General features: G+C 31.9%; 1 protein-coding gene and 1 pseudogene across 1 annotated transcript; one reads left to right on the plus strand and one right to left on the minus strand.

Annotated features, from left to right (window-relative positions):
* Positions 1-5618: 5618 nt before the first annotated feature.
* On the minus strand, positions 5619-24700 carry LOC129292414 (alpha-galactosidase-like; annotated as a pseudogene).
* On the plus strand, positions 10958-17651 carry LOC129292213 (uncharacterized). Its single transcript, XM_054929776.1, has 4 exons — positions 10958-11596; positions 14464-16195; positions 16467-17248; positions 17473-17651. The coding sequence occupies exons 1-4, from the start codon at positions 11016-11018 to the stop codon at positions 17648-17650; spliced, it is 3273 nt and encodes a 1090-aa protein (XP_054785751.1). The 5' UTR covers positions 10958-11015; the 3' UTR covers position 17651.
* Positions 24701-26283: the final 1583 nt, after the last annotated feature.

The following is a 26283-nucleotide window of genomic DNA, read 5'->3' on the forward strand; positions in this document are numbered from 1 at the left end:
ATTTATTATTAGGTGTTTAATAGGGGTAAATATGAAAAGATAAAGTTAGTTTAAAAATAGGTAACTACTTTATTGGGGGTGAAATTTGGTTAAAAATGCCTTACATTTTTAAACAGAAGGAATATCTATAAGAATCATAATTTTTATTTTTTATTAAATAAAATTATATATCTCTTTCAATTTATGTAGGGGAAATTTTTGGTGGTAATTTTTTTAATTTAAACAATTTAAAAATATTTTCTTAATTATTACTTCTTTCATTTTAAAACTATATATTGTTATAAGGTTATAACACATAGATAAGATTTTGGGTCAAATAATTTTTTAGAAGGGCATATGAAATTTTTAAGAATACTATAATATGTCATTTTCCCTTTTATGTAAGGTACTGCCCTCATACTTGCTTCTCATGGAACGTGATATACTTATGTTATTTCCATTATGATGGGAACAAACTCTTTTTTTGTCATTTAAAATTATTTTTGTTTTTACTAACCAAATTCATTTTTTTTTTTAACAAATTGAAGAAAGAGTGTACATAAGTTGAATCCTGACTTATTACGATTAAAGCAGGTCTCACAGTTAAAACTATAGCACTTATAAAAATATGAAAAAACATAACCTTTAATCCATATAGTTTCATTAAATTTTACTTTTAGTTTCTATATTTTTTTTCTGCATTATAGGGACTAAAATCATTAAAAATAAAAATTATAGAAACCTAAAAAATAAAAATCACTAAATTTTTTTAAAATTATAGGAACTAAAAATACTGAAAAAAATTATAAGAATTAAAAACAAAGCGCTTTGAAACTATAAGGACCAAAAAAAATTATGTTTTTCCTAAAAATATTTATATATTTTGAGCTAAAGACGAGATGTGCAACATTCAATCTCATATTAGCAATTTCTTAGAAAACAAGGAAAACAACTACTTAAAAAACATAATTTTCTCAGATTGTAAGATACATATAGAAGATCGATTGGATCCAGAAGATACCTAGTTGCTTGATTCAATTTCTTTCCTAACTTCTATTCTATGTTCTACGAAAAGAGGCAACAAAATCAGACAAAGTCCCTTTTAGTTTAAGCAATTATTTGTTAAACATGTGAAATTTAAATATTTCTAGTTCTCATCAATGTCTATAGTTATTAATCCTTAAAAGAATATGCAGTTGACATAACGTAAAGGGTAATGATTTATAGTATATATCTATGTATGTGTGTATTTGTCAATGGATATGCTGTTTTTATTAATTATTGTAATTAATAAAGAGCAGAATCAACCTAACCTATGATTTTAAGTTTGAATTCTAAGATATACAGCTAAGTTAAATAAAAATGTCAAAGACTGTCATTAGTAAGAAGGATCCCATACAACAAAGATCTAAATTAGTTTGGCTAAATGAAGGTAATGCCTCAAGTTTCCAAGCAAACTGAACATTGGAATGAAAAAAATGGTAGATTGGTTGACTAATTAATAGAAGTCACAGCATTTTTCCTGTTTGGAAATGTTTTAAGTGGCTTAAATATAGTAAAAAATGACAATTAAGAACCTCCTAAGGATATTAATCCCAATTGAGGATCATGAAATGTGAAAATTCTAATTAAGGACCATTGGGATTTAAAAAAATGTAGATAGTCTTAAATACCTCTGAAAAAAAATAGCAAAATACCCTTGCATGCAACCTCATTTCTTGCTCTGTTTCAGCGTCTCCTTCTTTATTGTTTCATTCTCCTTCGTTCTCGTTCTTTGTCGTTCCTTGGATTATCCTATTAGCTCCAGTGTTGTGAACACATCATGCTAAATTTGGGATTTGTTGTCGTTCATCTCTGTCAAAACTTCATACTCTTTCCTCCCGCTTGGCTTCACCTTTCTCAAATGGTAGTGACATTGTCACTGTCGGAGAAAAGATTGATTAACAAAGCTGAAGAAATTTTTTACGATCAGCACGTCATTGAGTGAAAGAATACACTACTGTGAAGAAACTGCTTAGAACAAAAACTTGCAACCCAGAAATGGAGAATGTAGGATTAGCTATTCTAACAAATGAGGAAGAGAAACTCTCCCTAAAAAATAAAAATGACGTCTACATGCATTGAAATTAGTGTAATATAATGCTGATATTTATTTTAAGTTTAAATATGTGTAAGTGTAAATGTTGTTATCACGTAAAATTGCTGAAGTCACTAACATAACATAGAAATATTGCTACTGTAACTAGTAAAAATATAGAACCTTACTTGGGAATAACTTTTCCCGCAGTATTTTGGACTTTGAAGTGTAAATACTGTCACAACATAAAACTCACTTTTAAAATGTTCCAAGGCTGCTTATGAAAATACAAACATCACTTAAAAAGTCACTAATTTCAATGAAGAATATGAATACTAATGTGACTTGTTAAATTTCACTAACCCGACTGAATTGGGATCCACTAATGTCACTTGAAAATTCATTAACTCAATTCAGGAAAATGGCTAACATATATTGTGAAAACACAAAGCTTGGGAATAGATTGTTTAAGAAAAAGTGACTTGATCAAATTGGGATCCAGTAACGTCATTTGAAAATCCACTAACCTAACTTGAAAAAATACCAAACATATATTATAGAAACACGAAACCCCACTTAAGAATAGATTGTTTAAGAAAAAGTGACAGAGTATAGTTAGTAAGGAACATGAAAATTTCTAAGTTTTTTAGACTTTGATCCAATTAGTAAGGAACAAAGTATAATTAAACTCAAGATTAAGTAAACCAAAATACACGTCCATGTTAAACAATCTATTCTCAAGTGGGGTTTCGTGTTTCCACAATATACATGAGGCATTTTTTTAAGTTGGGTTAGTGAATTCCTAAATGACGTTATTGGATCCCAATTTGGACAAGTCACTTTTTCTTAAACAATCTATTCCTGAATAGGGTTTTGTGTTTTCACAATATACGTTAGCCATTTTCCTGAGTTAAATTAGTGAATTCCTAAATAACATTAGTAGATCCCAATTCAGTCAGGTTAGTGAAATTTAACAAGTCAAGTTAGTGTTCATATTCTTCACTAAAGTTAGTGACTTTTTAAGTGATATTTGTATTTTCATAAGCATTCTTGGAACATTTTAAAAGTGATTTTTATGTTATAACAACATTTACACTTCAAAGTCTAAAATACTTCGAAAAAATTTATTCCTAAGTGAGGTTTTATGTTTCACTAGTTACAGTAGCAATATTCCTATGCTACATTAGTTACTTAAGCAATCTTACGTGATGACAGCATTTACATTTGCACATATTTAAACCTGAAATATATATTAGCATTATAATATATTGATTTCAATATATGTAGACGCCATTTTTAATTTTTAGGGAGAGTTTCTCTTCCTTATTTGTTGGAATAGCCAATCCTATATTCTCCATTTATGGGTTGCAAGTTTTTGTTTTAAGCAGTTTCTTCATAGCAATGTACTCTTTCACTAGATGGTGTGCTCATTATCAACAATTTCTTCAACTTTGTTAATCAATTTTCTCTCCTACAATAGCAATGTCACTACCATTTGAGAAGGGTGAAGCTAAGTGAAAGGAAAGAATACAAAGCTCTAACAGAGATGAACGACAACAAATCCCAAATCTAGCATGATGTGTTCACAACACTGGAGCTAATATGGACATGTCGATGAACGACAAAAAACGAGAATGAAGGAGAATGAAAGAAGAAGGAAGGAAATGCTGAAACAGAGCAAGAAATGCGGCTGCCCGCACGAGTATTTTATTATTTTTTTCTCAGGGACATTTAAGACCATCTACATTTTTTTAAATCCCAATGGTTCTTATTTGTGATTTTTATATTTCATGATTCTTAATTGGGATTAATGTTTTAGAGGGTCTTTATTTATTATTTTTTCAATTATTTTTAATAATTTTTTTTGTATTTAATAAAGGTAAAGATGAACATAAAAAATACTGCAATGTTTTTCATTATAAAACTAAAATTAATCTTTTCTTTATCTTCAGAATTGAACAAAAGTAGTCTTATTTATTCAAGATCCTTCTTGTGTTGTGTCTTCCAAGCATGCAATTATCGCGGCTTGAAATTTGTGCAATTGGGGTCGCTTACGCACGTTTGACACGACCATGTGTTCTCATGAAGAAGACGGCGAAGAGAAAAAGAGGTGTTTTTTCAGCAACAGAAAAATAAGTGGTTCAAACGAGAACTTTCTTTCTTGTTTCAATTCAAAAAGATAAACAAATAAAAAATTTCTTTACAATGATTATACTTACAAGAATAGTGTTAAATACTATAAAGATATATGCTCTCCCCGCCTCATTTAATAAAAGTTTTTTAAGCTTCAAATATCAATAAAATCAATTAAATAAAATTTGAAATTTCATTTTTTTAAAAAAATATAAATTTTTAAAAATATCTTCCATCAGTTAAAAAACAGAACAAAAAAGACACGGAGAAATATCTGTCATTATTTTTTTCAAAATATATAATAGAACATCAAAACATTTCAAAAAATACCTTATAAAATAAGTTGGAGAGAGTGTGCGTGGATATATATATATATATATATATATAATGTAATATAATTAAAAGCACTCTTTTCAAACTATAATATAGACAGTCTTTTAGAAGTTATTTTTAATCAAGGATATAGGACATTATGTAATTTTTATAATTATATCCCTACTTTAGTTATTACTTTTTTTAAAAAAAAAAATTAATATAATTATCATTGTTAAGGCACTTACATAAAAGGGAATGAAAAGGAAAAGGGAATGAAAAGTGTGGGCATTTGGTATGATTGAATTCGGATGAGAAGGGAAAAGCCAAAATTGTGGAAAAGACGCTTTTGTCCCTTTTAAAATTACAAAAAAAAAAAAAAAACCATTTTTGATCAATTTCTTCAACTGTAGGATGAAGGATAAGCAGAAAGTAATATCAGCTTTTGCTGATAGATCCGAAGAGTTCATTATTGTAGCTTAATGAGTTTAGGACTTTGCTGCAAAGTGGTGAAGTTGGATTTCTATATTCATGTCAATTTCTGCAAAGTGATGAGCTTGCAATGTTATTTATTATATACTTTTGATGAGAAATACAACTTGACTATGTCTACAGGCTTCACTGTAGTTGAGCTAGTCTTTACTTCATCCAGTGATACCTAAACAAAAATAAGATTTGTTCACTTTATCATAAAAGTACCATAATTTTGGATGATAACATTTGAAATGACAGCAGCCTAGCAGGCATTCAAATCTCAAACACCAGAAAAATCTTAAGCTGTCCTTATTCATTCCTCTCAGTCTTGGACGATTTGATTGTACAGGTCACTAGAATGTTGAGATATGTTTAAGTTCATCTAATTATGATTACATATGGTCCATTTTTCCTCAATTTGGGACTCATTAGTAGAGTCCCTTTCTGCTGGTTTTGACATGTTGATTCCCTCCATTGGAGGATAGAGATAAGCCCCTTATATTAATTGCAAGGAATGGCTTTTTTTGTGATGATACTTTTACTAAAGAGGAATTTGTATCCCCACTTTCCCTAACCCTTTCTCTGTTTCCAGTGATTCTCTGTTCCTTTCATAACATTTACCTAGTGTCTCTTTGATTCACCAATCAATTTGTGCTTGGCCTGTTCCATTTCAATAGATTCACCAATGACTAAGTATGCTGTCCATGTTTATGCCTGCTTTGGCAACTAGATCAAATTTAACAAAATAGCATATTGGATTAAGCAAGAAAATTGAACGTCTAGCTTGTGCTTCTAGTTGTACATATCATTTTTGAAATAAATTCATGTTTGTTTCTCTATTACTTTTGGGAACATTGAGGAGCAGCGTCCACTTGCTTACTCTTCTCTGCATCTGGGAACTAGGATCTTGTGGTGGAGTGTGGAGTCAAAACATACATCTTGCAAGCATGTGATTCCAATTCAGCAGATATTTCTCCAGAAACTGATGATACAGTTGAGTGCTGCACAATTCATTACATGTAATCAAAATGATGGCCACCTTATGTGAAATGAATTGTGAAGAACATTATTGGCATGCGACTCACAGTCCATAAGTCTCACGCATCAACTAGAGTCTCAGGTTTTCGGCCTATGTCAGACAAAGACGCAGTGATTGTCGCATATGATGAACTTCTATTCCATAAGATCACAGCCACCTTGTGATTACTCAGGGGACCAGCCCAAACCTGTCACTTTTCAGTTTCTTCTAAGGAGTTTCCATCTGGGAAAATTGGTATATATGCATAAATAAAAGTGGTTTTAACTTGAGATGCTCTTTATATGCCATTATTTTTTATAATGGTCACTTCAAGCCAAAAGCACAAAACATGAATGGATGTTCACCAATGGTTTTCTTATCCTAATACACCTTATCACATGAATTAAGGCTTGTTTGCCTTAAAGCATGAAAAATATGCATGTCCCTAACCACTCCATCTCCATCATAAAGATATAGTTATCCTTTGATGAGCTATATCAATCCAAGAGAATGATTATAATCCCAAATAATCTGCATGAGAAAAAATAAAGATCATTCTATTTTTAGTTGGACTTTGGAATCAGTTTGATAGCTTTGCAATGAAATATGTATAGCATTGTATGACGTAAGTGATGATGTTGAGAATCTTATTCCCAATGAAAATAAAGAAATTACCTCCAAATCGTTTTTACTTTTCACCTTTTTTCCCTGATCGAACCCCTAGTTTATCTGCATTACCAGAAGATTACAAGGATTAGATTTTTTTTTTTTTAATGGAAGATATAAGCAATGCTTCCATCTACATAGAAGGCTATCTTGCAGAGTTTTTGTTCTGTACATGCCTTGGTTTACTGCAACAACTTCCTTGTTGCTTAGAATTTCATAAGCTGCATCATCCATAGCTCGAATATCACACCGAATCAACAAAGGAGCCTTGTACTTTTACACAAGAAAAATACTTAAACTACAGAATTCAGTAGGTGCAGTTGCAAATATAGAGAATATGATTTTATTAAAAGACATGCAACTTTTTTTTTTTTTTTTAAAAAAAAGGCTTGATTGTATATTCCAAATTCCCACGGATTGCCATTATAGCATTATTCCAAATTCAAATCTTCTCTACCAACCTCACTCTCCTCCCATTATCCTCATCCTCTCTCACCTTGCCTGCAATTTTTCAATTCCAGTTCCAATTTCTTTCATTTGAATAGGAATCAAACAGAGTCAATGATAGCAGTGATGGGCCACGCAAAAGGACGACAAGGAGAAGAGTCATACGGTGAAGCCATGGTTATTCTCATTCTACCTTGGATCGTTGGAGCTCATCGTTTTTCTTTTCAGCATCCATCGTTCCTGACTTCCTGGTCGATCTGCTGAGTTCAGAACAAGTGGATTTTAGACAATATTCACTCAGCAAAATATAAAATATATAGTTTTATGCGGGGACGGATCTACTTGTATTATAGAGGGGGTAATTGTCCCCACAAGCCCAAAAAAAAAAAAAAAAACACATGATGACCCTAAATATTTTATTTGCCCCCATTCAAAAATTTCAGCTGCCCCCTGCCCCTCAAAAAAGAAAAGAAAATTCATGTGATCCTATAAAAAAATTTCACTAATTTCCTAAAAAGTTTATTTGATTAAGGTCCTATTTATGTGTTTTAAACTTAAATAGAAAGAGTTTTAAAAAGAAGGGAGCAATATTTTAAAAATAATTTCTCTGATTGTATGTTTAAATTGAAAATTTTGTCACAAAAAAAGTATACTACACAAAAGAATTAAATTTTGTTAGCATATAAAAGTTTAGATGTATGAAACAGATTTTGAAAGATCATGAACTAAATCTTTATTCATTGAACTCACTTTTATTGATCAAAATTCTAGAGATTTAAGTTTTTTAATTAAAATGAAAAGCAAAATTTTAATAGATATAATTTTATGTTATTATAATTTTATATTTTATGGATAGTTCTTTAATAGAAATTAATTTTAATAAATTTTATATTTAATATGATTTAATAAAATTATAATTAATTTAGTGATAATATTAATATTTATTTTATATATAATTTTTGCCCTCATAAATTAATTTTTCTAAATCCGTCATTGATGGGGCTGCGATAAAGTCACTTTTGCATATTAGGATGTAGTAGAATAAAATTAATTAAAAAAATAAAATTAAAATAAACTAAATTATTTTTCTCTCACAATAAGCATGATAAAACTCATTAACATATATTATAAAAATAAAAATTATTACATTTTTTAAAATTTCATGAATCTTGATTTACAATCTTGTGAACTAAATCTCCTTTTTTCTTTATGAATGTGCTCACATATTCTCTTTAATTATCTTATTTTTATTTTTATTTTTTTAATCCATTCTATTCTATTCTATTTTAGCAAGTAAACGTGATCTAAAGGAATAGAAGACGCCTGCATGCAATGACTGAGAGATCATGGTTATTGCGATTGGACTCTCTCTCTCTCTTTCTGTGACTCCTTCCCCCTCTGGCCTTTCTTTCTGAGTTTTATGACTTTATCTCTGTAATTCCCTTCTTTCTTAGACTCTTACTCGTCATTGCCAGTAATGCTTGAAAGGATCCATTTCTGGGTTTGTTGTTATTCTTATCTCAAGGTGTGACATTTTAAAAGAAATAAATAAATAATAAATTTTTTAGTAGCAACTCGGCTCCTGCTGCACGTCCGCACAATTCATCTTCGCGACTTCGTTCCCTTCTCTTCGTCGTCGTCTTATTCATCTCTGTATGCCCAGAAGCTTGCGAGGCAGCTCACATGTTTTTTCTTTTATCTTTAATCTTTCGTCTGATTTGGCCGCCGATATTATCCGCATGAAACCACTGTTATGGTTAATATAGCTACTCCAAAATCTCACAATAATTAAGGAGCTTTTCAAAAAGAGACGATGCTAATTGACAAAGGAAGCAAGAAGAAGAAGAACAGAGAGAAATTCCGGAAAAGAGAGGATTGCGATGTCACACTCAAATCTAATCAACAGAAAGAACAATACAGAAGGAATAACGAGTTGTTTATTATATCTTCGACAAAAAAAAACGAGTTATTTATTATATCGTCATAGCTCAATTACAACTCTGATGCATCAGAAAGCATAACAGAAATCAAGGAAATGCAGATAGTACTGCCCAGGAAGAGAGAGAGAAACATGACAGAAGGAATTCGGGTAACAATCAACGTACCATCTCTCGCCCTCTCATTTATGCAAGTCATACATGGACCGAAGCTTCCATGCGGGCTGTTTGATCCTACAGCTGCGTCTTGACCCATCATCAACACCTCCCTAACGTGTACGTGTCAACTGGATTGGGCCTCAGTGGTTGGTCTGCAACATGCCATCGGAGAGAAGGCACGAGTAACTTCATCACACCCTGGTTGGTCAAACAAAAGAAAACACAAAAACAAAATTGATCACACCCTGAAAATCCTTTTTTTTCCACTTCCCTTGGGCCCATTCAAATAAACAGCCACTCCAATAGTACGTTTCTCTTCATGCGCGAAATCCACGCGGTGCTTGTGCCCGAACACCAAATATCGTACGGTTTGAAACCAACTCATTCTTTCAGTGCTATCACAGTGATCTGATGAGATTAGTTGCCATTTAGATTCCAGTTAGGTATAAGAACTTAAAAAACATAATTAATTAAAGAATAAATTTTAATTATAATTAATTATATTATAACACAATTTATTTGAATATAATTTTTTAAAAATTAATTTTAACAGAATTAAATATGCTTAAATAATTTATTCAGAATCAATTTTATCTGTCTGAATTACTATAAAGGATATTGCCTTTCAAAATTAAATTATTGATAAATTTATATCTAATATTATTAAAGTGCTTACATTTTATTTAAGAAGTAAAATATATTATATTTAATTACATATCTAATTAATTTAAAATTTAAAATTATATTAATATTAACATTTAAATTTACATAAATAAGTAACTTAATATGTCTTAGTTAAAATAAATTTAATAAAAGAGAAAGATTTAATTCTTAAATACCAAACATTAATTTTACAATAATTAATGAAGATGATAATATACAAATTAATTTTTAATGACATCATGGATGTGAGTTATATTTAATAAAAATGTTAAGCACTACCTTAAAATTTTAACAATATAAAAAATATAACAATGTAACAAATAATATAAAATTTCTCTCTCTCTTTTTGGATCTTTATAACAATTTTTGTAATGATCTTAAATTTTAAATTAAATTAACTTAATTTTTCTTTACCAATTAATATTTTATTTAAATTTAAATTAGTTTTATAATAAGTGCTAAGTGAAGGATGCGGATGACAAGAATTGAGCTAACAAATTTTTTTAAAATTTAAAATTTAAAATTTATTAAGAAAAAAAAGAGTTTAGTTTTATTTTTATTTAATATTATATTTTTTTTTATAATTTTTTAAGTTTTTTTTATAATTTTTTTAACACTTTTGGTCAACTTTTCACCAAAAGCTCGTTAAGAGAGCTAATGAAAAAATGCGCTTTTAAGCCGGTAGTTAATTTTTGACTTTTTTTGACTGGTTGAATAACTTGGTACAAAAAATTAATTTTAGATTATTTAATTAAGTTTGATCCTTATCCAAACACATACTAAATTAAAATTTAGAATATTTAAATTTTGATAAGAACAATCCAAAATTTAAATATTATTCTATTTTTTATTTATTAAAATAAAAAGTTATAAAACTTATAAATAACTTTAGTAAATTTTTTTACTTAATAAATTAAATTTTTTAAATTAAATCTAAATCAAATTGAAAATAAAAAAATTTATTAAAGTTATTTTATAATTTTTATTTTAATAATTAAAAAATATAATAATACTTTAAATCTCTCATCACAGTGATACACGCGAAAACCATACCGCATTTCATGGACGCTGAGTTAGAGACTCGCCAGCTCCGATAAGCATAAGCAAATGAAAAGAACCTCAAGTAGCTCCTGAACTTCACTTGGAGTTAATGAGGCAGCACTGTCCCAACTATTTTGATCAAATGAATTGTGATTCACTGCAGCCAATCCACATGGCACTTGAAGGCGCTTGCTCTTCGTCTTCTTTCATCCACGGGTGGACCTACGATGTCTTTGTAAGCTTCAATGGCGGAGACACTCGTTATGGCTTCACCGGCAACCTTTGTTGGGCTCTGAATCAAAAGGGGATACACATCTTCCGAGACGACGACAGCCTCAGGAAAGGCGAAAGCATTTGCCCAGCTCTTCTGAAGGCGATCGAAGAATCTAGAATCGCCATCATAGTATTCTCCGAGAACTATGCATCGTCAAGCTGGTGCCTGGACGAACTGGTGAAGATAATGGAATGTATGAAGGAGAAGGGACAGAAGGTTCGACCGGTGTTTTATAACGTATATCCTTCAGATGTAAGGCAAGCGAGTGGAAGTTTTGGAAGGTCAATGGCTGAGCATGAAGCCAGGCTCAAGCAAACAGTTCGTGATTGGAGCCTTGCACAAAAAACATTGCAAAACTGGAGAGCTGCGCTTCGGGAGGCTGCCAATTTGGCTGGATGGCATTTCACAGACGGCCGGTAAACTTTTTTTTTTTTTTTTAAAGAAGAGTAAAGTTTGATTTTGTGGTATTTAGATATTCTATTTTAAAAGATGATATTTCATTTAAGCGTGACTTTTATTGTAGATGAAGATGTAGATTTGACCGTTAATGTGTGAATTTGACCCTTAAAGGGCGTAATTTTTTTTGGTTGCAAAACATTCATATTTTATGTCTGAATATAATGTTTGATGGAATGGAGCTTAAATTAAAATTTTAAAAGATATCTTGTGTTTCATGTTGAAGGATGTCAATATATGTTCTAAGAATTTATTATATCTTAATTTTTTAAATTGGTATTAATCTTATTGGGTCTAAGAAGCATCTTGAAAGCGAGAACAACCAACTAGTATTAGCTTAGTCGATATTTGCACGCTCAATTAATACTAATGAGGATTGCATTTTTATCACAACAATTGCACTTGGCACTTGTACCATGCACTTGCACTAGTAGTTGAATCTAGGACTTTCAAATGCAGTGAGTTTGCACTTTAGTTTAGTTCAAGTTAGGCACTAATCTATTAGCTTTTCTTTTCCCCCCCTTTGAAGTGCATTAAAAACCATTGAGAGACAATTTAGACTTAAAATGTGTTTGGCTTTTAGTTTGCCAAAAGTCTATTTATCAAAAGTTTATTTGTCAAAATTGAAGTTTTGCCAAAATTAATTATTGTAATGGGATTTATGTTTGGATACTGATGCAACCCTGCTGTCAACAAGTAAAGAAAATGCAGAAATATAAAAGTAAAACAGCCGACAGGTCAAGGGAAATGCTGAGGTTTGATATTAAAACTCCAAAAGGCTAAATCAATGTTACAAAGGCACTTCACTGATTTAGAACAAGCCCTATTCCCTATTACAACCCAAGTACCCAAATAACAACTAAGGGACAAGAACAACAAAAACACTGCAATGCTAGATAGGCACGCCCCTTGGTTTTTGAGAGCCAGTCTCTCCTCTCACCACAATACAAAAGATATCAGCCCCCTTCCAAAATGACACTAGTGACTACTATAACCCAAAAGCACTTTGCACAATCTTCAACATTATTTCTGCCAAGACAATCTTAAAACCACCTTAAGTCAATACTAAGTCTCTATAGCTTTCCTCTTACTGTAAGAATGGCAAAGTCAACATTCAGCCTCTCCTAAATGTGCTTTTCCTTGTTCTTGTATTTTCTTATTCCTCCTCTTATAGGCTTGTATTTTCCTATTTCTCCTCTTTTAGGTTTGTGCAGCGAAAGAGATTCCATCAGATACATGAAAAAATCATGTTAATAAATTGAAAGTTTGTAGCTCATATCAGTAAAAGTAACCCAGATCAATTTTTAGTAAATTGACTTTTTAAAGTAAAAAAGTATCCAAACAACTTTTGCTAAAAGATGGTTTCCCAAAATCCATTTAGAATGTCAAATATTGTATCCAAACATACCCTTACAGTTGACTTGCTTACTACTTTGCTCATAGGGGATATGACGGATTATTTTGAATCTTTGCTGTAAGTTTTGATGCATGCTCTCGACATCTTCTCACAATTACAACTTGAAAAAAATAAAAATTTAATTGTGAGAGGATATAAACAGGATGCACGAAAACTTCAGTAGAGACTAGAGAGATTCAAAGTTGGGGATTTGACCTATGTTGTGCTTTACTACAGAGTTAAAACGTAGCACGTGTTCCTTTCAACATTGCCGTCAAATTTTGGTGTTGCTCATAGGGAGTAATGGCTTAGGCATTTGAGTCAAAGTTGACTCATATATCTCTTTAAATTCTATTCTATATGACTTTTTCTTTTTTTTTTTTTTCACATCAAGTTAAGCTCATTACCCTTGATATTTCAATATTTCCCTTAAGTGTCGGTCTATAAATGACAACATGAATATGCCCTCCTATATTGAAAGTGTTGTACAATGGTCCAACCCGTGCTACACAAAAAACCTCTAGTTGTGATTATTTGATTGCTTTTGTAGCGGTTAAACTACTACAATAGCATACGGGAGCGGTTTTGACAAAACCAATGCAAGGTCTGTTGCAGGAAAAAAAAATGGAACTATGAACTTGGTAATGCTTTTGCCCAGAACCACTACTAAGACCGTTCGTCTAACTCCCCACCTTCTAACTAGAGGGTGAGAAGAATCATGCACTGAAAAAAAAAAAAATAGGTACACCTATAGGACGGGTTCCCATAATCTAGGCAAATTGCAAAACTATTCTTCAATATATAGTCAGTCAATCTCTAGCACTAGCAAAAGATATTCATATTAAGCATCCATTAAATAACAATAACTAAGGAGAAAGTTAACGACGAATCATGCATAAAGGTTCATAAATCTGTAAGGTCTACAGAAGTTTGGCCGCACATGGTTGTAATGACAACAAATATCAGCAACAAACATTAAAGTAAAGAGGAAATAAAGAAGAAAAGCTTAATTGGAGAAATGTTACATGAGATCCACAATTTCCCCATAAATTATTCCAATCTTGTCCTCTGTCTTCTGGGCTTCTTCTCTTTGATCACCTAGGATGTTTTGCCGCTGCTATTGGAGTCAAAAGCTCCTAAAAAAGGAACCCTATTAGCATGAGAAATTGAAATTGTTCTCTCTCTGTTTTTTTTTTTTGGGCATAGTCTGCTTCTTCACTTGAGTAAAAGGCTGATACTCTGAATTCTCCAAATCTTGCACGTTAAAGCTTTGGTCCACATGCTAGGCTACTCTAGATACATGACTTCCAATTGGACCAATTATTCAATTAAAACATACAAAATATTGTGAATCATCGCCAATATTGCTGTTTCCATCTTATTTCTTATAAATTTATTCTCATATAGTATCTTGTTTGGTGAACTTTACAGGTATGAGTTTGAGTTTGTTCAAAAAATCACGGAAGAGGTTTCTAAAATATTAAGTCGCACAATTTTACACATAGCTGATCATCCCGTGGGATTGGAGTCTCGAATATTAGAAGTGATATCACTTCTAAGTATTAACTCTAAAAAAGAAGCTTTGATGGTGGGAATTCATGGGATTGCTGGAATTGGTAAAACAACGATCGCCAAAGCAGTGTATAACTCGATTGCTAATCAGTTTGATTCCTCTTGTTTTCTTGGTGAGGTGAGAGAAAACTCAAGGAAGAATGGTCTAGCACAACTACAAGAGACAATTTTTTCGAACTTGCTTGGAGAAAATAATATCAAGTGCAGCAACGTAAGTCAAGGAATTCCTATATTAGAAAAGAGATTTCGTTTCAAGAAGATTCTTTTGATTCTTGATGATGTTGATGATTTTAGACAAGTGAAATCTTTAGCTGGAAGAAAAGATTGGTTCGGGCAGGGAAGTAGGATAATTATAACAACAAGAAATGAACATTTCTTAAGACAACATGGGGTTGAAATTCTGCATGAAGTGAAAGGACTGGAAGATGATGAATCACTTGAATTGTTTAGTTGGAATGCCTTCAAAAAAAGTGAACCTGATCCAAGCTATGCGGAGATAGCAAAGCATGTAGTGAAATATGCCCAAGGCTTACCATTGGCTTTGAATGTTATAGGTTCTGATTTGTTTGGCAAAACGATCCAAGAGTGGAAACTTGTTTTGATGAAATATGGTATTGGAATCCTTGAAGAGGAATCTCCAAGAGTTGGGAATGGGTTTTGTACAGGAATTCCCTTAGTTCAGAACTCAAGAGTTTCTAGGGTCCTTAAACTTCTTGCTAACAACAATTTCAGATTGCTAGAGTGGAATGAACATCAGTCGCTATCTTTACCAACTGAGCATTATCCAGAGATACTTCCTGTTCTCAACGCGCCTCATTGCCATATAACTAATTTGATGGACCTCAGTGACAGTGGTTCTATTACAAGAATACCAGATGTCTCTACAGCACTTCTTACTAGCAAATGTCCAACCTTAGCTGAAATTTTTGATCAATTTATTGGAAATCTGGGCACACTGCTTATTGAAAATTGCCTCAAACTTGAGCGTTTGCAACCTGCAGGAATGAGTTCTGCATCTCTTGAACCTCTAAATCTTGGAAAACGCTCTAACTTGCCGAGTTTCTCGAATAAGTTGGCAGAAAAGGAAGATATGAAACATGCCGGCACACAAGGGACTTCCATAAAAGTCTTTCACAATTCAATAACAAAGATTGATGGTCTTCAAGAGCTAGTTTTGAAATCTTCTGCTGAGGATCCTCATATCCACACTGACATGTTTCATAATACTGAAGAAGATAATGTGGAAGAATGTTCATCAGGTCCAAAGCTGCTGGGGAAGATAGTAATGATGTATTGGACAAATTGGGCACCGAAGTTAAATAAACTGGTTTTAGAAAATTGTGATTTATCTGATAATGATCTCGAGCTGTTTCTCAGTTCCTTTTTAAAATTGAAGTGGTTGATACTATCAAACAACAACTTTGTAACCATTCATGAGTGCATTAAAGAACTTGCAAACCTTCTTTTTCTTTGTGTGAAAAATTGCAAGCAGCTTAGATACGTTTCTGTGCTTCCACCTTACTTGCAACACATAGATGCAAGGAACTGCATATCATTGACTCAGGATTCATTCGACGTAATATTAAGTCAGGTACATTTCCCTCATTCCTGTACTTGCATGTAATAAAAACACTACAATTCACACGCAACTCCTCTTGTTTTATTTTAGAAGAAGAGTAGTTAAAACAACTAATTTTATGAAATTTCAGAGAATCTGGATCCAGATTACTGAGCTCATTTTTCCCTCAATAACTTGTGTAATAAGATAAACAGGGACCTTGCGGAACACTGAACATAATTTTTTTCCACTATTTGATAGGTTTAAATTCTATAAATCAGTTCTTTTATTATTTTATTAACAGGCATTTCAAGAGGTGGAGAACATGGACATTGTAGTGTGGAGGAAGCGAATCCCAAAGTGGTTCGACTATTGTGGCAGAGGAGGATCTGTGGGTTTTTGGGTTCGCCGAGAATTCCCTGGAATTGCGGCACTTTTGGTTCTAGGGGGTCAAACTGAAGTAGAAACCAATTTTACATGTGAATTCACACTGACCATCAATGACATTCAAGTGCTAAAAGGTGAAAGAACGTTGCCGAGGGACCATGTCTGGCTGTTTGACCTGCGAATTCACTTAACAGCCAAAGAGAGGCATTACATCAACAAGCATCTTCACAGAAGTTGGAACCATGTGGGGATTTCATGTACTGCTAAGAACAATCATCCACACAATTCCATTGTTAGATTCAGTGGCATTCATCTCTCTAAGGATAGAATGAACATCCACGACGTCTCCTTCATAAGCCCTGATCTTCGGGGTTCAGATATTGCCCGTCACAAAATGGAAAATAATGATGCCGACATTTATGAAGTAAGTGGTGGACACGCTGCTTTTGATCAAGCATCAGCTGAGCTTGTTGACAAGAAGATTGTAAGTTTGATGGAAGGATCTAGCAGAGCAGATGATGAGGACGAGGAAGAATATTTGACTGGAACTGAGAATGAAGACCCAGAAAGACGTGACGTAGTGGTCAAGGACAGAGGAAAAGGAACAGTAAAATACAGTGACCTCGCTGAGGAAGAACAAAATAAGGATTTTTTTATTGAAAGTGCAACAGGAAGCTGGAGAAGAGCAAACTTGAGCAGGTAATCCTGAGTGGTGTTTTTATTTTTGTTTTCCTCCTCATTTTCCCAACTTGTATAATCTGAACCAGAAGGAAAGAAGGAGATGAATATGAAACTGAGATCATTATTATTTCCTTCTTCGAAATCTGTCTGGCACCTATATATGCAGCTTGAGCTAATTATCCAATAAAATAACAGGCCCCATGACTTTTCTAACAATTTCTCTCTTCACGTTCTCGAATTAGGAGTCAACTTCCTTTGCCTATGCAAGCAAAAACAATGGTACTTCCAACATTAAGAATCCCGAAAAGATTGGCTTCACAAGGACGAAAGGAAACCCAGAAGCAGGGGAATCTCACATGCATATTCCAGAATCTAGAGCATTTCTACAGTTGGAGTCAAAAGACGCTGGTGATAGTTTGATCTCGATGGAAGCATTTTATGCATCTCTTGAAGCAGAGCTGGCAACTCTGTCTGATCCCGAAGATAGCCAGGTCAACACAGTGTCAGGAGAGGGGACCCAGGAAGCACTGCAAATAGTACGAGGTTTTGTCTCAGAAAAATTCTCTCTTCTGTTACAACCTGAACAATCAAAGCTGATGAAGAACAATCTTGAGTACCTCCTTAGTTTGACCTCAAAAGATGGAATATCCCTGAGGATGAGATCAGTTATAAGTCAAATTTCGAGGAGTTTTACTGAGTGGTTTGTGGATTATAATGATGCAAGTTTCAAACTGGAATCTGCAGCTGTAGAAATGTCCAAAGTTGGAGAACTGAAAGAAGGGGTTGAAGGTAATGTGAGAGAGTTCAGGCAGGTGGAGGAATCAGAGAATGAAATATGGAAGCAGTTGGAATACTTGAAAAGAAGGGAGAGAGAGTTAGAAGCGGAAATCAATGGGGTAAAAGCTAAGATTGCGGATTTTACTTCAGAAAGAGAGAATGTTGCTAAGAGAAAAAGAAAACTCTACGAGAATGGAAGAATGCTTAAAGCTAAGAGGGATGACTTATGGGTCAGACTGCCCCGGTTGATATCAGAAGAGCAATCAGCTAAAATAATCCAAACTAACATAGAGGAAGAGTGGTACAAACTCGGACTACAATTTATTCAAGGCTCAAGTTTTGAATATGGCAACTAGATGCACATTTTTCTATGAGAATATAATATGTGTGTTATTTTTAAGTTTTTAAAATGTTAACCACTATGCACAGTTACGCACTAGCTAGCTAAGTAACTATTTTTCCTGGCATTGGTGAATTACAGCCACGTCCATCAGCCTACATGTACACCTTTTTTTTCTGTAGAAAGGAAACACACGTACCATCCATGCTCACCCTAGATTCGAGTTTGAACCTGGATTGTCCTTGTTACAAGAGAGAGTAAAGGTGGCGTTGCGGTACTAGCTAGTTATTAGATCAAAAGTATGCTAAATAATTTTTGAATGCCAATGCTTATATGCTCCTTTGTTCTATTTACAAGATAGAAGGAGAGTAGGGCTGTGCAAATGACTGGACGGCACTAAGACTTTAGCCTAACCGAATTGAAGTTTTATCTCTTTTATGAAAAGGACTGGATTAGACAACTCGTAGTCTGGTTTTATTTAATAATAATTCAAAGATTAACAGGACAGGACTTGATCTATAGGATTGGGAGACTGGTTATGTTAATCAAATTCACTTAACTTTTTTTTCCTTTTTCTTTTATGAGAGGCGATAATTTATTTCAACCTAATAAACTCAATTAAAATAATAAAAACAACTTATAATAACAATAAATTCATAATAATTTTCAACACTAAAAAAAAATATTTATGTTATAGTTCAAATGGTTTAAATTTATAACTTTAACAAAAAGAACACTTAACAAACTTCAACAACATTATATTACAACAATAATTTAGAAATAAAATCAACAATCTTCATACAATCATCTCCTTTTTGTCAAAATAAATTAATTATATTTCTATTAAATAAATTAGTAGGATCGGATTGGATTAAGTGGTCTAGATACCCAATCTCCTATCCAGTCTAACCTAAAGAAATAGTTTGGTCTTTTCAGTCTTTTTGATCATGATGGATCAGTGTTTATATAGACTAAAACGGACTAAATATTTCAGGTTCGACTGAGTCAGACAGGATCGAAAGACTTTTACACAGCCCTAAAGGAGAGTATTTATTTGGAAGAATTACTATAAATGTCCACCACTAATTCAATTACTCACGAGTCTCATGAAAGGCATAAATTGTCCCCAAATCTCAAATTTCTACACAATTACAAAAATATCTCTTACATTATTTTTTTAAAAAATATCCTTCATCCACCACTGTCGCCAGAGCTCTAGCCAACCTTCCCCAAAGACCTCTTACCACCACTGCTGGTTGTTGGAGCTTCAATGATCGTGGTGGGATTTTTTTATTTGGGGGAAAAGTGGTTTTAGGAGGATTAGAACTAAACCAAAAGATTCTTAAAATGTTAGGCTACCATTGGGCTACTTATACTTATTAATATAATAGTGTAAAATATCATGTACATCCATGCATGCATACATAATTGGTGTCAATTTGAGCATAAGAAAATTATAACTTAGTAGAGAAAAATAATAACTCAAATATAAGAAAAAAAAACAACTCAATTTAAGTAAAAGACAATTTGAGTATATAAATGATTAATTTGACAAAGGAAAATAACAATTTGGGTATATGAAATAACAATTTGGCAAAGGAGAATAACAATTTGGGTCTCACGAAAAAATAATTTAAGTTTAAGTAAATAACAACTAGGTGTAATATCACCAAATTATTCTACATACTTAACCATATTAAACACAATCTACCATGATAATTAGGAAATAACTCATCCCAGGTAATCGACCATGAAAGATTCTTTAACTATAGTTATAAAAAGGACAAACCATAATAGAAAGAAAAAGACTCAATTTTAAAGTATATTGTGGTTGTTGGAATTATATTTATTAAATTAGTTCATATATCATGTCAATAAAAAAGTCCTTACCATTTAGAATGGTTTAAAACCAAAAAACAATACTCTAGTATATTAGAAAAGTTTTGAAACTTATATTTGATAATATAAAACCATGTTAATTAATGGGATCTCAAGTTTAAGTATGACTAAAATCATTTCAAATTCAAAATAAAAAATATTAGAGTTTACAAATATTTGAAAGTATGAAATATGAAGTATAGATAGAAATATTAAAAAAAAAGATTTAAAAAGTCAAAATTAACAGAGTCGCCGGCAAGTGAATGACAGTGGTGGCAAGAGGTCTTTAGTGGAGGCTGGCCGAAGCTCCAATGACTGTGGTGAATGAAGGATATATATTTTTAAGGGTATTTCGTAGTTGCACAATGATTTGGCACTTGGTGGCAATTATGCATTTCATAGAACTTGGGGGTAGTTAAATGAATTGGCTAGGACTTTACAGTAGTTCTTCCTATTTAATTTAATTATTTATAAGTCACTTCAATGGTTATTATGTTTATTTTTACTCTTTTTCTTCTATTAAATGTTAGAAAGGTTATTAAATGCTTGCATATTTTATTTTTTAAATATATATATATATATATTTAATAGAGATAAAATTAACAAATTGTTAATTTTAAGACATGCTAAAAATAACTTATAAATAGAATCAAAGAAAATATTTTTAATTAAATCAAGATATATGTATATTTGATGTGTTATTTATTTACATATAAATAACAAAAAATTACTGTAAAATGTAATAATTATTGTGTAGTTTAATCTAATATATTGACTTTTGATAAAATAACAAATTTTCTCTCAATTTAAAATTTAAAATAAAACATACGCATAGAAAACAAAGGTTACTTAATAATAGAAAATGATAATTTCTCTTGGACAAATAATTAAAATATAAGAGCAAATTATAAATATCTTGTTATCATTTTTTATCAATAAAATATAACACATAACAATGATGATGAGTATTTAAAAACAGAGAATCACAACTTCTCTATAAAAATTGAAATTTAATAGCAAATTTCAAATATCTATTTACCATTGTTTTCATTTGCAATTAAGTTTTATCAATTCTCCTTTGTTCACTTTCTTTCTATACTTGCCATCTCAACCTTTGAATTCATCTTTGAATGATTGAATTTAATAATTTATTTTTTAATTTAATAATTTATTTTTATTTTTAATTATAATCCTAACCCTTGAATTATAGTTTAGATGAAATTAGTTATATTTTAAATTTATTCATTTTTATAAAGTTTACATTTTAATATTAATTTATAAAAAATATTATATCTTAATTATTTAAAAATGAAACGAAGAGTTAAGAAAAGGAACTGAGAGGAAGTGGAGAGAGGGGAGAGAGGGAGAACCCAAGTCTGCATGCGCGGAGAGAAAAGAGAAAGGCGGGGACTGGGGAGGAAGTAGGGAGGTTACCGTAGAATGTGTACGACCGAGTCCATTGACAAGCAAGAATCTTCTGAACTGATTGGGTGTGCTGCTGTTGACGGAAGGAGTATCAGATGAAGCGCTTGTTATTGCACCCAACAGCGGAAGATCCACAACAAGCCTCCCCTTTTACCTGAATCATCTTTTCCCAATCCCACATACCCATCTCTCTCTCTTTCTATCTAACTACACTCTCAATCTTGATCTTGAATCCTCCTACTTATATGTATATCTATCTATGTTTATATAGGAGAAGGTAGTTGCAAGCCTGACGAACTTAGCGGTTGTTGATTGGTTTTCAAAAGTTCAAACACTATCAGATTAGGTTATCCCCATATAATAAATTATTGTTGTTGATGTTTTTGGATTTAATATTCTACCTCTTTGTACTTTTCTTTGTCTCCATTATGATGTCAATCCTCTTTGCTTTTTCTTCTCCACAACTAAATGCTTATCTGCTTCATTCAACATCATTGATTTTTCAATAAGTTGTAGGCTCTTACAGACTTTGAATCAAAGTCTTGTTTGGTATGGAGGGGATAGGAAAAGGGAATGAAAAGTGTGGGCATTTGGTATGATTGAATTTGGATGAGAAGGGAAAAGCCAAAAGTGCGGAAAAGACGCTTTTGTCCCCTGTTAGAAAAAATGCCCATATTTGGTCAGTTTCTTCAACTGTAGGATGAAGGATTAGAGGAAACAGTAATATGAGCTTTTTGCTGGTAGATCCGAGGTATGAGTTCATAGTTGTAGTTAAATGATTTTAGGACTTTGCTGGCAGAGTGATGAAGTTGGATTTTTATATGCATGTTATTACTTTTCACCTTTTTTCCCTGAACTCCAAGTTTATCTGCGTTACCAGAAGATTATAAGTATGAGAGAATTTTTCTATGTACGAGATAAGCAATGCTTCTGGCTTCCTAGAAGGCTGGCTGGCTAGCAGAGCTTTTGTTCTGTACATGCCTTGGTTCACTGCAATCACTTCCTTGTTGCTTACAATTCCATAAGTTGCATCATCCATATCTCGGACATCACACCCAATCAACAAAGGAGCCTTGAACATATACACAAGGAAACTATTTGAACTGCAAAATTCACTTTCTAGAAATATTTGCCATATTTGATAAATGGCAATGTTAGTGTCATGTTTCCTTCTACCTTGACTAATGCCCATATGCTGAAATGAGCTTTGTATTCTTCTGTTGTCATGCCTCCATTTCCCACTTCAAGCATATCAGGATCTGATGCCAAACATGTGTATTGAGAATGTGAAGTCTATTTTCCTCAATGGCATGATAAAATAGAAGCAAAAGTAATCTGACAGAGTCACAAGTGTTTGTTTGCTTGCTAAGATTTTGCCCTCACATTGTTTCAAAACAGAATCAAATTCAGGTTCAACAAGAAGCGGAATAGGATAAGTTTGAGAGTTGTTATTACGATCATTAACAATAATGTTGTCTTTAGTCTTGTGAAGTTTAATAGCATGCAAATCAAGTAAAATTGATTACCATTCCATCCACTCGGTCCAGCATAGGTTGCCCATTTGTCATTTTCATCTCCTCGAGACGTCATTCTGAGGAAAAAGGAACGTTATGAGAACAAAATACAGGTGACATAAAGCACACCATTCAAGTTCTTGATTAAGCATCAGATTGAAATACACAAACACAGAGGCTTTTATATATATATATATATATATATATTCAAGTTCTTGATTCCAGCTATTTCCCATAGTTGAGGCCCAAGTTGCAGGGTCTTGTACTTCCCTAAGTTCAGAAACAAATTCATACTGTGAAATTTGCAGTGTATGAAACCTTAAGGGAAAAGGAAAGTAGAAGACTCACCATTCACAGAGAAAGAATACGATGGGCCTTCCAGATTTTAATAAAGCTTCACTCATTATGGGGTAGCTGTGTTCACAAAATGTAATTATCAATTTCCTCTTTCATGAACTGCTTCTTATGTTCACTTAAATGCTTCAAAATGCTACCTTTCCTTTGGACTAAGACTCTGTGTATCCTCACGACTATCATAATTCGAGTAGTCAACTACCTAAAGTAACATTTGAATCAAAATCTTCTGTAAATGTTATATATATATGATAAAATTTAATGAGAATGAAGATTAGATTACCCAGGAAGCAAATGTTTTTGCATCATGGTCTTCATGTCCAAGTGACCCAGGCTGCCTTTTACTGCAAGTTTGAGTTCTGCAGAGAAAGTTTAAGAGAGATGAAAAATGTTCGAATAGGCATGGATAATATACTATATATATATATATGTATATATGTATGTATGTATGTATGTATGTATAAGTGGTCAGTGACGATTTAAGAGTGGTATAATGGTGGAAGTGATACCCAGCATCAGAATAAATCCCTAGCATTAAACCTTTTGCATGAACATAATCAGCCAGTGTTTTGATTCCTGAAGGATTGAAGCTTTTGCTACCAAATTTCCCTGCCACAGTTCACGTCAGAATTCTCCTAGGTTTTCTTATTCTTTTCTAGTGGATGAATATAACTCAAAAAGTTTTTAAATATGTTCACTCTTAGTCTTCTGTCATAGTAAAATTTTATTGAAACAGTAAGCCCATTGATGATGAGATAATTATTGAAACTAATTTTGCATGTTAATTACCTGAGAATCTCTAGTAGGTTCGCCCTAGCAATCATCTAGAGATCATAGAAAATCAAGATTAAAAAAAATAGTTTTCTTAGGAATATAATGAATCAACTATTTATTGCTATAAATAATTGTGTTAATCTAATATTATCTTACCAATATTGATATATTGGTATCCCAAAGACAAAAGGCCCGTCGACACCATTGCATCAGCTATAAGATAATCAAAAGATATGACATAATCGTAAGTCAAATGAAATGTGTCTGATGCAAAATAAAAAAAAAAAAATAATATTTTACATTAATTAGTTTTATTCTCAGATTGATAACAAAAATATTACCTGTTTGTTTAATCTAGTTTTCATTAATATTGCAGCCACAATGGTTCCAGCTATTCCCTCTGATCATCATTAATAATTTGGTCTTCAAACTTCGTCATTTAAGAGTTTAATTCTACAATTCTGGCCAAAAGAAAACAATTCATTACAACATATGAATTACAGAACTTTATTGTAAAATAGAAAATTTAAAAATTCAATTATTAACCTTAAAGTTCAAACTTCTAGTTATCTCTTACAAGTTTTAACAGTTAATGTTGAACGAAAAGTCATTGATATACCCACGAGTTCAAATTAATAACAGAATAGAATATGCCTTCCAGATCATGAGAAAGAGATCATTTTTATTTTTTAAAGAGAATCAAATAAAGTAGTAATTATCACACACACACACATGTGTATATATGTATGTATATGTAGATATGTATGTATGTATCGATAGCTTATGAGAAGGGGGGGTTAAAGAAAATCTAACCTGTACAGGGATACTTTCGTGTTGAAGCCTCTTGATACTCAAAAACTAGTTATTAATAAAAGTAATATATTATGCTAAATATCTAAAAATATTATATTATATTATATTATATTTTTTTTAAAGTATTCAGACATGCATATTTTCATTTTTTTCATTCTTTGGTGATATTCAAACTTGTTTTTAAATTATAAAATTAAACATTTTTGAGGGAAAACAGTTTTTAGTCCCAAAAATTTTGATCAACTTGGGTCCAGGTCCCAATAGTTTTATCATAAAGGAATCAGTTCCTAAAATTATAGTCAACTTTAATCAAAATTCTTACAATTGCCGAATATTATTGTTATATCAACTACATGTTATCATTAAATCAACATGTCATCTCTAGTGGCTTTGACTAAAGTGACCATAATTCTAAGGATTGATTCATTGATAAAAAAAATTAAAATGACCTTAGTAAAATTGACTGCAATTTTAGGGGCCAAAAACCTTTTGTCATATTTTAATCTTGATTTTATAAAAATAATAAAAATAAATTAAATATAAAAATTGGAACACATTCTAGAATGAAGTGATGCTGATTGATAATTAAGATCTCAAAGGGCACATGAGGACGGAACTTATTGTCATACCAACTGTATGTTATCACTGAATTTCTTGCACACCGTCTCTAATAACTTTGATTAAAGTTAACCATAATTCCAAGGGTTGATTTATTAATAAAAAAAAATTAGAATGACCCTACTAAAATTACTACAATTTTAAGGGCCAAAAACCCTTTCTCATATTTTTAATCTTGATTTTTTTAAATAATAGAAAAATAAATAATGTAATGAATATTGTTAATATATAATGCCAACTTAGATACATAACATTATTTTAAATATCACTTGTGTGGGGTTTTTTTGTTATAAATACGCGTATCTTGGTCCAAGGATAACGTGTGGATTATGTGTGTTTTGGGCCAAGTTACATTTATAAGTGATGAATTTGAAGTGAATCATGTGCCTAAAATGACCAATATGTGTGTGTGCTAAATATAATCCACCTCTTTGTGTTATTATCAAACAGGATTTGGGTGATCATTTTGAGTGTGACTGCTTATTTATATAATATGAATGAATTGTTATATTGTATGTGGTCCATTTGAGGTGGTCAAAATATTTTTAAGGCTAATGGCA

This window comes from Prosopis cineraria, unplaced genomic scaffold (assembly GCF_029017545.1).
Source record: "Prosopis cineraria cultivar Desert tree isolate PC_DT_omini unplaced genomic scaffold, ASM2901754v1 PC14, whole genome shotgun sequence".
Lineage (NCBI taxonomy): Eukaryota > Viridiplantae > Streptophyta > Magnoliopsida > Fabales > Fabaceae > Prosopis > Prosopis cineraria.

Excerpts from the sequence above, each read along its gene's own strand:
- LOC129292213 (XM_054929776.1), top strand. The coding sequence starts at position 11,016 with ATGAGGCAGCACTGTCCCAACTATTTTGATCAAATGAATTGTGATTCA. Across the intron at positions 16,196-16,466 it reads TCGACGTAATATTAAGTCAG|GCATTTCAAGAGGTGGAGAA; the intron begins GTACATTTCCCT and ends TTTTATTAACAG. Across the intron at positions 17,249-17,472 it reads AGAAGAGCAAACTTGAGCAG|GAGTCAACTTCCTTTGCCTA; the intron begins GTAATCCTGAGT and ends TTCTCGAATTAG.